Raw genomic sequence first — 15,275 nt, forward strand, 5'->3', positions numbered from 1 at the left:
GACACACTTTGGAATGGGCGGCTTTGGGAAGAAGAAGGTAACTACACTCCTAGGATTTGAGCTTTTATAGATATGAGGAGGAAAAGAGAACGCAAGCAGAAAAAAATATAAAAAAGTTTGACAAACACAATCAACACTCAAACGCACAACCATTTATTTTATACAAACTAAAGAGCCAAAATCGTAATTTGGATCAATAATGTTATACAAACCCATTTGCAATTAATCAGAGGAACAATATTACGAAATCATCCTAAATGTTGCCGACTGTACCAATATACATGCCCTCAAAATCTCTTATGTACTTGCTAAATTACAATGGAAGTTGTATATGAAAAGCAACCAACCCCTCAAACAAGGAGGTGCCCTTCAGGAAAAAAGAAAAGGAAAAATAATACACATCCAGGCTATTCCCCAACGACATGAAAAAAATAATTGATCCCACAAACCAATAACTGAATCCTAATCACCTCTATGTGAGCTTTGTTGTTTCTTTACCTGTGCCATTTCAGCCTCGCTATTTCCAGATTGCCTCTGTGGCAGAGGAGGATGCTTAGTACAAGCTGATGCAGTGGTCGAGGACTCATCAACTCTCATCAGTTGTATATTTTAACAGGCTTCTCATATGCGTGACGGTTCTGCAAGATTTTGAGGTGAATCAATACTAAGAAGGGAGGTATCATGTTTATCCTACACCCTAGCTAACATAAGCATGTGAAGTACATATAATGTGAGTGAACAGGACTCCGCCTCAGCCCCCTCTTTTTGCTAAGTTTGAATTTGGGGAACCACAGGATAGTGTTGTTGTTTTCAGTGAATCAGACAGTATTAAGGGGACTTTAGTACAACATCACTCACCTGATTTACTGCATAAGCCCTCTTAGGAGCATTATCAGAGTGTTCCAACCCAAGGTACTGCTCCCAAGCTCCATAAACATCTCTTCTCTGAAGAAAACAAAACCAAGATATTGGAATTAAAGAACCCACAAATGCAATATCAATAGCCACACTCTCAGTCATAATATGATAGAAAGAGGAAAAAGGAACTAGATTACACCAAATACCTGAAAACGACTGGAAACGATATCAGAATCCTGCAGGTACTCTGGACGACCAAGTGACAAGAATGCAAACTTCCACTGCACAACCAAAAAAAAAATACATGAGCAAGCAAAATAAAAACCTTTAAATTAATGTCGTAGAACACACTACTAGTCTAGTGACCTTGCAATAAATACAAAGTGTCGGTCCAAGTACCTTTGAGAACTCCTCATCAGGGACCTGCAATTTCTTTTGTATGCGTACTTTAACTTCAGCTAAAGTTTCACCTTCATGGATGACCAAGAAGAAAGGTTCCCCGAAATTTTGTACTTGCTGTAAAATGTACAAAGAACGACATGCTAAGAATCACAAATTGTTGTACAAAAATAAAAAAGAACACAGAGTTTGGGTGCAATAATTCTCCATCCTTAATTGAAACAGTAATAAAATAATTTGAGACACTTTCTAAGAAGAAAAAATATATTAAAATTCCAATACCATCTGGTTCTGTGCAGTCTCCTTTGTGAAGTGGTAAACATGAATCAAGCGATCATGGAGACCCAAGTTTTTCTCTTCTTCTGGAATCTGATACACAAGAAATAAGAAAAGTCAGATTCAAAGAACACTGGCATTCAAAATATCAATCAAAACCACTCCTAAATGGATGCTAATCTGGAAAAGAAAAACCACTCAAGTATATTACAATCTTGCCCTACAAAACTAGATTCCTACAGTCTAAAAATGTTGAACTGAAAAGAAAATAAGGAGAAACTTATCTGGAAAAAAATGAATAAAGAAAAAGAGGGGAAATGGAACTTGCCTCCTCTGCACGCAAAGTCCAGTACTGGTCATTTATATTCTCAATTTTTTCACTGTGTGGGAAGATCTGAAAATGAATAAGAGATGAGTGGTCCTTGAGATTAATACAATTAATTCAAATAGGAGGAAAAAATTACTGATATAACCAGTCAAGATTCATATTGATACATGTTGAAACAGTTTACATACAAGAAGTTATTACCTTGTAGATCTTGTGATAGAAAACCTCAAGAAGTCTGAGTTCTGCATTTGGCTGAGACAGCTCTACCTGTTTCAGGTACAACATACATTGAGTAAAATCTATTATAGGCAAACTTAAAGGGGCATAAGATACGATAACAAGAAAGAGGGGGGGGGGGGGGGGGGGGGAGAGGGGGGAGGGGGAGAGGGCTAATTAAGGGTCAAATAAATTTGTCAAGATATGTTTCCTACTGCAAGATTACTACAGATGCATCAGGCTAATAGCTCTCAACTCTTAAACCATGTTAGGAAAAAAAAAAAAACTTTAATAGAGTTTTGTCAATATATGACTGCATCATTTGGTTATACAAAAAGAACACGAATAGGACTTCCATGTATGATCAATAGAAATTTTTATATGGACATTCATGGATAGTAAAAACTAACAGGCACATACGTTAAAATATAAGGAAACCAAAATAATGAGAAACCTTACTTTTGTTTTAAGTACATTAATCACATCCCCAACAGTGCTTTGTTTGGGCAACCTAATATTGTGAATCACCACCTGTAAGCAAATTACACAACACTATAATGTCCGAAATTGTGTAATCATGATCCATAAGCACAAGAAGCTGACCAAATATTTCACACACCTCATCTTTTGTAGCATGATGGAAAGCAACTTTCAGATTTTTTAGGCCTTGCAATTCTGGAAGGGGGATGTCCAATACTTCATAGTACAAAATATCAGAGCTCTGTAAAAGGAAATGGAAATCATAATTAGCAGCCACAATACATGATGCTTAAGAGAGTGAGCGTTAAATAACAGTGAAAGCTGCAAGCTCAATACAATGCCACCTACTTGATTGTAATGGACTAGCATATCTGTTAAATGCTCTACTCCCCGATATTTGATTGGTTGGGGTTTAGGTTGTTGAGAATAGCAGTTATGAGCAGTGAGTCTGATTTTGGTAGGATCATCCAGACCAATTTGGTTAGCCACCTTCTCCACCACGTCATCGTAAGTGTGTAACTTTGACCTAGAAAACAATAACGGACAGTTAGATCACTGAAAAACGCAACAATGATGGATACTCAAGCTATGAGAGAAAATGGTTCCAGACTGAAGTACTTACAATTCCAAGGAAAAATCATCCTCCTTCGGTTTCTCCAAAGAACGAAAATGAACAATCTGTAAAGCACCAAATCATTTCATATAGTTAGCTTTGACACTGGACAAACTAAGACCATAGAAACACTAAAAACCAAGTAAAAGGAGGTGCAAAAATCAAGTAAAGGTTTCAGCAGCCTGTACCTGGCGATTATGTACATATTCCAAAAATGAAGGGACATTAGGATATTTACATTCTTCACTTTCAAGTGGAGTAGATTTCTGAAAGCATATAATGTCCCCATCTTCAATCTGGAAGAGGAGAAAAGCATCAAAACAGTTAATTGTTATAGCAGACACTTGTTTACAATGTACCTATCATGCTACATAGCAACAGTTACCTGACTTAAACGAAATGAAGTCCTCTTGTCAAGGTGTTCGCACATGATACAAGGCTCAAACTTTATTTCCTGAATGTAGCACGAAAACAGATATAAGGTTTTGCTTAAGAATGCTATGCTCAAGCATGCATCAAATTGTAATACTTGTATACATTATGTGTGTCTATATATATAAATTTGGCACAGCTGAAGCCATTAAATTAAGATGAAACAAACCTCATAAAGTTCAATTTCTTCTTCAGGAGCAAAACCAGCCATTTGATTTAATTTTGCTAAAATTTCTATTGGCTTACTAGAACTCTTCACAAAAAGTCTACCAACAAACCTGGAAACACAAAAGAAAATATAAATCAGCAAACATGAAGCAAAAGCATAAAAATTTCAGCTGAGCAGAAACAGCCAGAGGTACCGTAGTTCTCGTTTGTCAGGTTCATAAAGCTTAAAGAAAAGCAGGATATCATCCTTTGTTTTGTCAGGTGGAGGAATAGGACGTTGATCCTGAAGCATTTTATAGAATCAATAAAACTGTAAGAAAAGATCTCTTTCATACAGAAATTGTGACTACAGCCACAAATAAGCCTCAAACCACACAGGCCATAACAACAACAGAGTAAGACTAGATTACCAGCCCAAGCTCCACTTCCAAAAACAACTTTAGCTCGGCATTGTGTGTTTTATTTGATACCTCTCTCAACTGTCCAACCTACAAAAGGCAAATGGTCATCATCATTAGCTTGCATAGGGCACAGATACCTACCAAGATCTGATGGGAACCAATGTGCAGTTCGAAACACAAATAATAATTTCAAAATCTGAGATCAAAGTTTTATCCAAACCCATGAACAAAAATTTTTCTCTATAGTACAAAAACTTCATATAAAAATGCTACAGAGGTGTGTTGGCCATGAACACCAAGTGCACACACACACACACAAGAGAGAGAGTGAGAGAGGGCGAGAGGGGGGGAGCGAGAACTCCTTTTACACCCTTCAGACAATACTGAAGCAGAATGGATCTGAAATTCCAATAATTCCATTCATTAAGCATTGTGTTAAATTCCAAATTTCTAAATGAAATTGACGATTACAACCATCCATCGTCCATTGATAAACTTGAATACTTCAGTTTCAGAGGCAACAAAGACAACATTTGTTCTTAAAACCAGGTGGAGGGAAGATAAAAAGTCAGAAACAAAATAAGAATTATGAATTTACAAAAGAAAAGGTAATGATGCTGAGACAAAGCAGATAGGCTAGGAGCAGGGCATCCAAGTTTAAGTGCCATGTAACTTTGAAAATCCTTTAAAGAATAAGAAGTGGTGTAAGGTTATTACTGATTGTGATTCTTCTTGGGGTGTCAATGGTCGATTGGGGCGATATGTGTGGTTTTGCCTCTTAGCCCAAATCCAGAATCGCTGAAATTGCACTGGTATGCCAAACTCTTTTGCAACATCCTCCTGTGAGCCATTTCAAAAGGCATCCCCAATAATCAACAATTTCCCATAACCCCACCCCAAAAAGGGGAAAAGGAAAAAAGAAGGCATGAATGTACAAAAGTGAGCCTGTATGGCTTTACCTTGAAAAGATTAAAGGGTGTCTGTTTCTGAATACGGAAACTACGAACTTTGTCATGGTCCACAAGGTCAAAATATATATCCTTTCCAATTTGTTCTGCCAGGTCCTCATCTCGAGCAACCTAAACATTTCAATAAATTGCCTCTTCAACAATTTTCTGTACTAGCACTTCTAAACAAGTAATGGTGAAAACAGGGATAGATAAGAACTTTGTACCTTAATAATAGTGTAAAGGTGAGCTTGTGCTTTATATCTCCTTTTGTCCTCCTTTTCTTCTTGTTCTTTCTTCAACCTTATCTGAGATGAAACAAAGAATGTCAGTCCGGTCTCTTAGACACTTGGATGCAGACAACTTATTCGTAATATAACATTAACTATAAGTGCAAACAAGCATTATACCCTTAGGTGTTCAGCTATGTCTTTCTCATCAACATTACATATTATTTTGTCCTTATCACTGTCCCGTATATACACAAGCATGTATGCATTAGAGTATTTTGTAAACTTGAAAGGAGTATTATTGAATCCAGGATTGGTCTGTGGCATCTGTTCGACATACAAGACAACAAAAGGTCAATTAGCAATTAAGTGACAAGTAAAAAATTCATGATGACTGGAGCAGTTGGGATAAAGCCAAAAAACTCACCTCTTCCTCACCACCATACTGCTCTTCTAATGCCCTCTTCACATCCTCTTTTGTCACACGTTCATCATCAAACTTGTACCTAACACAACAAAGGAGGAAATTACATCACAGTGAACTGACAAACTATCAACATCTGCGGATAATGCATGCACAGATACACTCATGGCATGCATACAACAATTCAAGTTGTGGAAGTAAATACTAACACCAGAATAATTCGTGAAAATAAACATGGTAATGCATTACTCAAAAATCAATAAAAAAAAATAAGCATCATTTCTGCCCCAAAACTGTACAACCATATCCCAGAAATCCTGTAACATTTGTAATAGAAGGATAAAGATCCTTTCCAAGTACTCAGAATCAAACGCATATAACAAAACAGGTGTATTCTTTAAAATTTTATAAACATGAAATGAGAAACATGTGAGGTAAACCGAGTTTTGGTGCCAAATTCTATGGGAAAGGCATGAAATAAATATAGACCCCAAAAAATCAAACTCATTCGAACAAGCAAAAAAAGGTGAAAAAGCAGTGCAAATGTGTGTGCACCTATGGATGTGTTTTTGTGTGCGACAGAGAATGTGCAAACAAGCATGGAAAGAATTGATTCCATAGATACATAGTTACATACCACTGGTCAGAGAGGGTTGGCCTGATATAAGCATAGTAATGTCCACCATGCACCCCACCACTATGAACTAAGACACTGCGAGAACAAAAAATTATTATAGAAAGTAAGCAACTACAAAGTAAATATTACAAAGCTGCACAAAAGGCATGAAAAACTCCAAACATGCAGATGCAAAAGGAGACTTGAGTACCCATGTTTTCATATCTTCCATTAGGGGTTTTTGTACAATTACTGTTGGACACAACTGATGTATAAAACTTGTACCTTTTTTCAAAACCCAAGCCAATTTACTAGTGGTAGAGAGGCACCATGCCTCAATAGTCAGAGGCATGAACTTTGATAAAGAAGTGGATTCCCACACATCATGAATGGCGACAGATCACATAGAAAGTTATTAACATTAACTAATTTCAAGATCCTATGCTGGAGGATGTTGTAGCAGAAAGACATAAATACAAAAGGTGGTCCATCTGTTGGGTACATCATATCCACAGCAGGGAAATTTCTATGATTATCTAAAATTGTGCAAAGGAAAATGCCTCAAAAGTATAATTCATTGAAATTACTTGCCACATTTAGGAAACAGATGAACTATATTATTACAACATAGAATGGAAATTGATTGTCGGACTTTGATTTTTCTTTCCCCTTCACTGTGGGCCTTAATTAAAGTTACTAAACTGCCCCTAGATCTACTAGAACTTAAATCTATCATTTATTCAATGCCATTTCTGGTGCTACTCTAGCACACTTTCTATATTTTGTCAAATCTATATACAATTTGAAATTCAATACAATTAGCTAAAATGGAAAATAAGGAAGGGATATCTCCAAGATATAATCCACCAAACATTTAGAATCGAACATAAAAGATCATGATGTGCGCCAATGCACTTACTTGCGACGATGGTGTAGGTTCAGTTTCGTAGCTTAGGGTTTTTAGTATATATAGGTTTGACTTAATTTAAGCATTTTCAGCTTCTCTATTGGTTGTTTTAGGGTTTCCTTATTTGGATTTCTACAGCCTCAATAAATAGACTGCATTTTCATTATGTTGGACAGTTCTAAACGAGATGTTAAAGGAACATATTGTCACTGAATACATGAAATAACTAATGTCACTCATTATTGATATCATGTACATTGAAAGAATGGTCAATGTTGCATAAATCATACAATAGCAGAGGAATAATGGATACCTATGAAGAGTGTAGAGGTTGCGTACACTCTTATCTGAGTCGGGTGATAGATATTTGCCATTCTCCCTATCAAGGTCAAGTTGAAGAGGAAATTCATAGCGATCATTTATCTGCCAAAAAAAAAATACAAAGTATTAAACATTAATTTACCATGATAATGAACTTTCTTTCAAAAAAAAAAAAAAATCATTATCGCACACAACAGACGAATAAAGCACGATGATGAAACGAGTGAATGCATTGAGCACATGATAACACCCAGCGATAAAGCATGATGAAGCAGAAAATTAGTTTCCGATACAAACCTTTACCATAGTGTCCCGCATAAAATCATACTCAAACCGCTTTAGTTGAAGTTGAAGAACGGGAGGGAAATCAATAAACAGGACACCCTTCTTAGCATCCTGGAAAAAACATCAATTCCAAAATATGCCTTGAGACAATATTTTAACCATGTCATTATCAAAGAAAATAAATGTAAGAACACTGGCTTCAGTAAGTGATTAAATGGAGGAAGAAACTAAGGGCAGCATCCAATCAGAAACTACAACACAAAAAGCACAAAGACACCCAAGAACGCCTTGAGAACCAATATATTAAAAATCTCATTAGCAGAGAATATAAAAGTAAAGCACTAACTTTGGCAAGTAATTAAAGGAAGCAACTAAGAGCAACATCAGATCAAAATTTACAGTACAAATGCACAAAGTCACCCATAGACATTCAGTAATTAACCTGCAAACCATGCCCTTCAGCGTGATATTTATTGTCACCCTCAAGACGTTCAACTTCTACATACTTGTCAAAAGAAGCATAAACATCCCGACAGCCTTTCACATCAAGCTGGAGATCTGCAAAGAAATAAGCAGAAACCAGTGGCATGCACTGACATTTACAATATATTTCCAACTCTTGACTATAGAAAGTTGTGCCGAGAAATGCATACCATAAAATGATTCTTTTCTTGTAGATTTGTAGTCCACATTGATGCATTCAATGTAATTCATGTGATGTCCTTCAAATAACTGCTGTATTGTACCCTCGACAACAGTTCCCTGGACCAGCAGAACAATGATCAAGATGAAACAATAAATATATTCTCAAAATAAAACAAAAAATATATATCCTCAAAATGAAACAAAAAAATATATGCTCAAAATGAAACAAAACAATAGTTTCTCAAAATGAAACAAAAATATATATTCTCAAAATGAAACAAAGAAATATATTCTCAAAATGAAACAAAATAATATATTTTTAAAATGAAACAAAAATATATATTCTCAAAATGAAACAAAAATATATATTCTCAAAATGAAACAAAAATATATATTCTCAAAATGAAACAGAATATATATTCATAGAGGCAAAACTGAAAATTTCTATACCTTCATTTTATCTTCAAGCTTTTCACAAAGAACTCTATTAAGTTCCTGCACATCATGTTGCATAAACGAATCATATGTATCCCACCCAAAAGACTTCGTCAATTCTTTAGTTGCAACACTGCTCTCATTATATTGAAGCTTATAAAATAAACTTTGCAGCGCCAAAGGGATGCTTCCTGAAGGCATGTCATTCTCAGTTGTTGGCATATGATACACAGCCTGATAAGTAAGCCAAAATTGAGATAACTCTTTCATATAAAATCCATGAAACAATTCATGTTGAGCTTACAATGAAAACAGAAGATCACATTACGACCTTTCTGAAGTAAGGTATATGGTACAAAGTCTGGAGGAGAGAATTCATATAACAAGTTGCTCCCTGGTTCTTGAGACCAACATAGCCAGTTTCCTTTTTTGAGTCATACGACCAGTAATCAAGAACCTTACGGACAGCAACCTCAGCTTCAACCAAGACTGTATCATTCACTAGATAACCCCTACTAGGGTCATAAAGATCACTGAGAGGCATGAATGATGTGAATCCCCAGTCACTTTCTCTTGCATTAAACTGGTGTTGCGTGTCTGGAACGTCATGCAAAGAATCAAGATTAAAGATCAGAAAAGTTCTGATTAAACACCAGCCTCAGGACAGTTCTGACAAAACACATTTCAAATTATAGTTCTGTTGAACCAGTAAAGTTTGTTAGGTTATAGACCAAATGAATAGGCTACAATTTATTACCATATTTGCAGTTCATATCTCCAATTTTTACAAGGTTGGAATACCACAACAAGCTGATCCCTTAATAAATGGATAACCTTGATTTAGCATTTTTAAGCTTCCATATTACCCAGAATATAATTTGCATATAATCTTTTAATTGCACACGGTTTATAACAAAATCTTCATTTTCCCACTTTATATATTAATCTCTATTTGAGCTCTAGATACTTATGAAAGGATTGATGTCATGCTTTGCAATGAGCTTTTAGACCCACAGGTATCAAATGCATGCAAGCAATTAATTTGCACAATAATGTTCAATTGCACACAAATATATAACAAAATATTCCTTTTTCCACTTCTATTGTTAACCTCTAATTGACCCTATATACTTGTAAGAGAAGCAATATTTTGCTTTGCAACTAAGCTTCTAGACCCATGCATATCAAATGCATGCAGGCTATGATCATCATTTTACGTATTAGTAACCATGAAGATCTGTTTATTTCTACTTTAACCAATTTACCCTGTTCTAAAAGGAAACTAAGGTAGCTTGTCTTTCACTTCACCCCATCGCTTAATGTTTTTACCATAAGCAAACAAGCAAAACTTCCCATTACCAAGAAAAAAGAAAAAGAAAAAAGCAATATTATATTTCCTTTCTTGCAATATCACATCCTTTTAGTCTCTAGTTCCCCAGAGAGTCTAATTAAACCCAAAGTCAATGTATTATATAAAGGAAACATTTTTCTGACCGAACACAGCTGAACTATCAATATTGACAAAGAAATATTAGGAAGAGAGGAGAAGATAACTTCCAATATTTATCTAGTACATTCTAGGTAACAGCAGGGGTAACAAGTGCTGATCAAAAGATTCAAAACCTTATTAGAATCTTTAACAAGAACAAGGGTGACTCGATTTAACCCAAGATTTTTCTCAGTCTGTCCACTAAATTTTTTTTAGTGAATTACCTTTTTATTCCTCATTTTTCTAACTTGAAAAGGAAAGTCGCCACCGTTGCCAGATGGGCAGGCCATGGTGCTGCCAGCATTAGCCAAGGTGTTAGAAAGGGAGGGAGAGGCAGAAGAGAGAAAGCGTGAAATTTTTTTTTCTTTTGTGCTTTGATTTTGAAGAGGTAAACTGGAATTAAAAGCTTAACAATGGTGGTTAACTGGGTTATTTGGTTCAAATAGAATCACCCCAATAAGTATGAAGTTGAAAGCCGGTATGTCCACTCCAAGAATAGTAAGTTCTACTTGAAAAGCTTAGTGATAAATGCCTACCAAATGACAACTAAGCAAAAGCACAAATATAAATGCTAAAACAAAATAAGAGTGATAAAGAAATATACCCTTTCTCATTGTGTACTTGCTATGAATCTGATTAACTACAGCCAAGCTGAACTGCGCATATCTACTCCACCCATATGGCAATGTCCCTGAATCCGCGACATCTAAATACATTGACAGGTACTCCACATTGTTTCCCTTAGGAAATATAAGTATCCGCCTGATCAAACCACAGCAAATCAACATCCAATACCAATAAGCCACTTGGGGATGGTGGGGACAAAAGCTAGGACTAGGATAAGCCCTGGTTTCAATCCCATCCCAATGTACCAACAAAATCCAATAACCCAAAAAAAAAAGGCCAGCTTAAGGCACGTAAATCAGTTTTTAACATGCGGGTGACAAGGGAAAAAATACCATTTATAACCGCCAACTACGAACATCTCAGAGTAGTGCTTCTTGGTGTTCAGCCTAGCAAAGTTCTCAATTGTCCAAGTGAATTTCAAAGTTGGAGGATCCTCCACTGGCTGACTATCAACTGTACTCGCCGGCTCCACTGGAGCTACTATAAGCACGTCAAATACAATAAATTTCAGAAAATAACAAAAACAAAACCCTAAAAATCAAATCACTTGCACTGTAATCACACACTACAACACCGAATTCACACAAAACTCAATTTTCCAGATCAATCATGCAACACATAAAGCTTCAAAACCACTCTGCAAACACAAATTTGTGAAATTCAAACAGTGAATGATCGTAAAATTGCTAAAAGGGAAACCTTCCATAGGCTGAGGGCCTTCGACCGAATCCGAATGCGGCACGAGCATCTCTTCGTCCTCTTGCTGCGAACACAAAAACACAATCAAAGCTCTGATCGAGCAAAACCTAACCCTATCCAACTGAATCATAACCCTAGCAAATAAATCACTCTAAGTAGGTGGATTTTCAAAATTCAATCCAATTCACAACCCCCGAATAGGGAATGGAACCCTAGGCGATCAGAAACAAACAACGAGACCAAAACTCAATGGAAAATAAGGGTGCAAAAATGTAGAGGAGGAGTTGGTACGTACATCGAGCGGTGGAGGCGTCATCATAGTCATTGATGGAGCAATGGGCCGTCCGATCGACGAATCTGAGAGACGAACGGAAACAGTGAAAGAGATAGAGAGCGAGGGGGAAGAGGGGAGAGAGAGAGAGAGAGAGAGGAAGAGCCAAGCAGGCTTCGTTTGCAAAGAAGACAAGCCGCGCGGGTGCAACTTCGGGTGGGAGGGGTAAATTGGTAATTTCCTTGAAATTTGAGGGCAGTATGGGAAGAGTGCTACTATTTGCACACCTTTTTTTTTCTTTTTGCACACCCTTTTCCCACTTTTTCTCATTTCACACTCTCACACCCTTCCCATAATTAAATTTTCTCATACACACACCCCTCCCAATTACCATAATATCCACATTTTATCCAACACACCCCATCAACTCAGAAAAAAAAAAAAAAAAAACACACCCCTTCCCTCCTCACCGGACCACCTATCTCCCTCCCCCTCCCCAGCCCACCCCGACCACCCCAGCCCCGTCACAGCCCACCCCAGCCCCAACCCACCCACCCAGCCCCTCACCCGACCACCTCCTTCCCTCCCGCACCCTCCCCGCACCACCCTCCCCTCTCTCTCTCCTCCCCCGCAGCACCACCTCCTCTTTCTCTCCTCCCGCGCGCAGCATCCGTTCGACACTGGTCCGCCGAAAATGTCACACTCATTCGGTAGTCATCCGCCGAACGATGTGAGTGTTGTTCGGCAGGTACCCACCGAACATCAAAGACTCGTTCGGCAAGTACTCGCCGAACCAACTACTCGGAGAAAATTTCTGCGAGAGGAGGGAGGGAAGGAGAGAGAGAGAGAGAGCTAGGTTGGTGCGAGCAAAAGGGCACGTCGGGTGAGCACGTCGGGAGAGAGAGAGAGCTTTGACGGTGCTGCACGCGGTGGTTGGAAGGCGATGCGCGCGGTGGTGCTGTAAGCAGAAGGGTCGAGGCTGGGTTGGGCTGTGACGGGGAGAGATGGTAGAGAGAGGGAAGAAGAGATAGAGGGGATGGGGTTTTGGGTAATTTTGTTTTAGGCGTTTTTTGTCATTTCACAAATTAAAATTTTGGAGTGTGAAATAAGAAATTTTGGGGTGTGCAAATAGCAGCCCTCTATGGGAAATAGACAATGGAGTGCGGTGCGTTACTTTTTGAGAACTATTATTTGCACACTTTTTTTTTCTTCTTTGCACACCCTTATAATTTAATTTGTGAATTTACCTAATTAACACAAAAAGAAAAGACATTAAAGAACAACCCTTATACACCTATCAACTTAGACAAAAAAAAAAAAAAACACACACACACACACACACACCACCTCTACCTGACCTACACCTTCCTCCCTCCCCCCCTGTTTCACCGGACCCACCTAGCCCTTCCCTCATCACCGGACCACTTCCCTCCCTCCCCCTCCCTCTCTCTCCTCCCTGTATGCAGCACCACCTCCCTTCCTCCCCCCGTTTCACCTGACCCACCCAGCCCCCTCCCCCCTCACCCGATCACCTCCCTCCCTCCTTCTCGCACCCTCCCCGCACCACCTTCATCTCTCTCTCTCCTCCCTTGTAGAACCACCTCTCTGTCACTAGCCATTTGAAAATGGTCCGCCGAAAAAGTTAGTTTCGTTCGGCAGACAGCCATCGAATAACTAGGAAACGTTTGGCGGATGACTGCCGAATCGAAACTAACCGTTTCGGCCGACCAATGTCGAATGGTTTGTGACGAGGATGTGGTGATGCGAGGGAAGAGAGAGAGAGGGAGGAGGGTGGTGTGGGGAGGGTGCGAGAGGGAAATAAGTGGTCGGGTGAAGGGGAGATGGGCTGGGTGGGTTGGGTGAAACAGGGGGAGGGAGGGAGGTGATGCTGCATGCGGGGAGGAGAGAGAGGGATCGAGGAGGGTGGTGCTGCATGTGGGGAGGAGAGAGAGAGAGTGGGTGAGTGAGTGAGGAAGGGAGGGAGAGAGGTGGTTCGGTGAGGAGGGATTGAGTGTATTTATTTTTTTGGTCTGAGGTTGTCCGGAAAGGGAAGGGGAGGGAGCTGGGTAGGTTGGTAAAGGGTTGTGTTTTTTTTTTTTTTTGTCTGAGTTGATAGGGGTGTGTTGGGTGATGAGTTGTGGTGAGAAATTTTGTGAAAATAGATAAAATAGAGATATTATGGTAATTAGAAAGAGTGTGTATTTGAGAAAATTTAATTGTGAGGGTGTGAAAAGGGTGTGTAAAAAGAAAAAAAAAATTGTGCAAATAATAGCTTTTTTTTTTTTGTACATGAGATCTTGAGCGTGGGCAGGGAACAGTAGGAAGGTGACATGACATCTATAGTCGATGGGTTGGGTGGGTTACAAAGTACATCACGTGGCAGTCTCGGGAGGTCACGTGCGTGTAGACAGCTAATGACGTCATGTGATTGTGAGCCTTCCTAGTACAATAGGACTGCTTTATTTAATTGGGGGCTGTTTTTGTAAGCTACTACACCACATGGTCCACATGTGCACACACCTAAGCTAAGCTAGTGTTTGGTTTATTAGAACTATATGGATTATGAGTCCTTATACAATACCTCCTTGTATGGTTACATAACTCCAATCAATGGTAGTTGTTTTTTTGGTCAAACATTCAATGGTAGTTACTATTATAATACTATTCTTAAGTTTGAGCATCTAAAAATTAATAAGTTTTCGAATTAAATGATGATCGATTACCACCATAAAAACTCAATTGTTGTAAAATCTCAATTGCTATAACACTACTTCAATCAACAACGACAACTATTACTTTTGTTCTACTTTTACTTTTCGATATCATTCTATGTAGGGTTATTTGCTTTAAAAGTGTAGAATCACCCTGTAAGACTTTGAATGAATTTTTTGTTTAACTCTCAAATTTTCAGCTATTGAAAATTAAAACATAAAACTTATGGTGCGTTTGGATGAAGTAATTTGAAACTACTAAGGAATTCACAAATGACGGAATTAAAAATGACGTGATTTAAAATTCTAGAATTTGTAAATTCTTTTGTTTGGATAAATGTAATCATAATGAAATTTAAATACGAAATTTATAATAGTTTTATAAAAGAGTGATGGTGATAGTGGCAACAATAAAAATGATGTTTGTGATAAGTTGACGATAGTAGTAGGGGTGATGGCCCACGGGCGGTGGGAGAAATGGTGGTGGCAAAAATTGG

At 38.1% G+C, this 15,275-nt stretch overlaps 1 protein-coding gene across 1 annotated transcript; it reads right to left on the minus strand.

The window, feature by feature from the left end:
- Positions 1 to 132: 132 nt before the first annotated feature.
- LOC147282229 (ubiquitin C-terminal hydrolase 12) lies at positions 133 to 12,226 on the minus strand. The gene is made up of 32 exons (XM_086246153.1): positions 12,092 to 12,226; positions 11,797 to 11,860; positions 11,430 to 11,577; positions 11,075 to 11,232; positions 9,313 to 9,578; positions 8,997 to 9,215; positions 8,555 to 8,663; positions 8,344 to 8,459; positions 7,914 to 8,012; positions 7,609 to 7,718; positions 6,410 to 6,484; positions 5,776 to 5,854; positions 5,529 to 5,675; positions 5,346 to 5,426; positions 5,131 to 5,250; positions 4,889 to 5,011; positions 4,181 to 4,258; positions 3,965 to 4,053; positions 3,772 to 3,880; positions 3,556 to 3,624; positions 3,359 to 3,466; positions 3,180 to 3,235; positions 2,906 to 3,083; positions 2,697 to 2,798; positions 2,537 to 2,608; positions 2,063 to 2,128; positions 1,862 to 1,927; positions 1,540 to 1,626; positions 1,258 to 1,374; positions 1,065 to 1,139; positions 859 to 945; positions 133 to 638 (listed from the first exon to the last, which is right to left on the minus strand). Exons 1-32 carry the CDS (start codon positions 12,119 to 12,121, stop codon positions 597 to 599), a joined length of 3,345 nt encoding a protein of 1,114 aa, XP_086102279.1. The 5' UTR covers positions 12,122 to 12,226; the 3' UTR covers positions 133 to 596.
- Positions 12,227 to 15,275: the final 3,049 nt, after the last annotated feature.

This window comes from Dryas octopetala, chromosome 6, assembly GCF_963921425.1.
Source record: "Dryas octopetala chromosome 6, drDryOcto1.1, whole genome shotgun sequence".
Lineage (NCBI taxonomy): Eukaryota > Viridiplantae > Streptophyta > Magnoliopsida > Rosales > Rosaceae > Dryas > Dryas octopetala.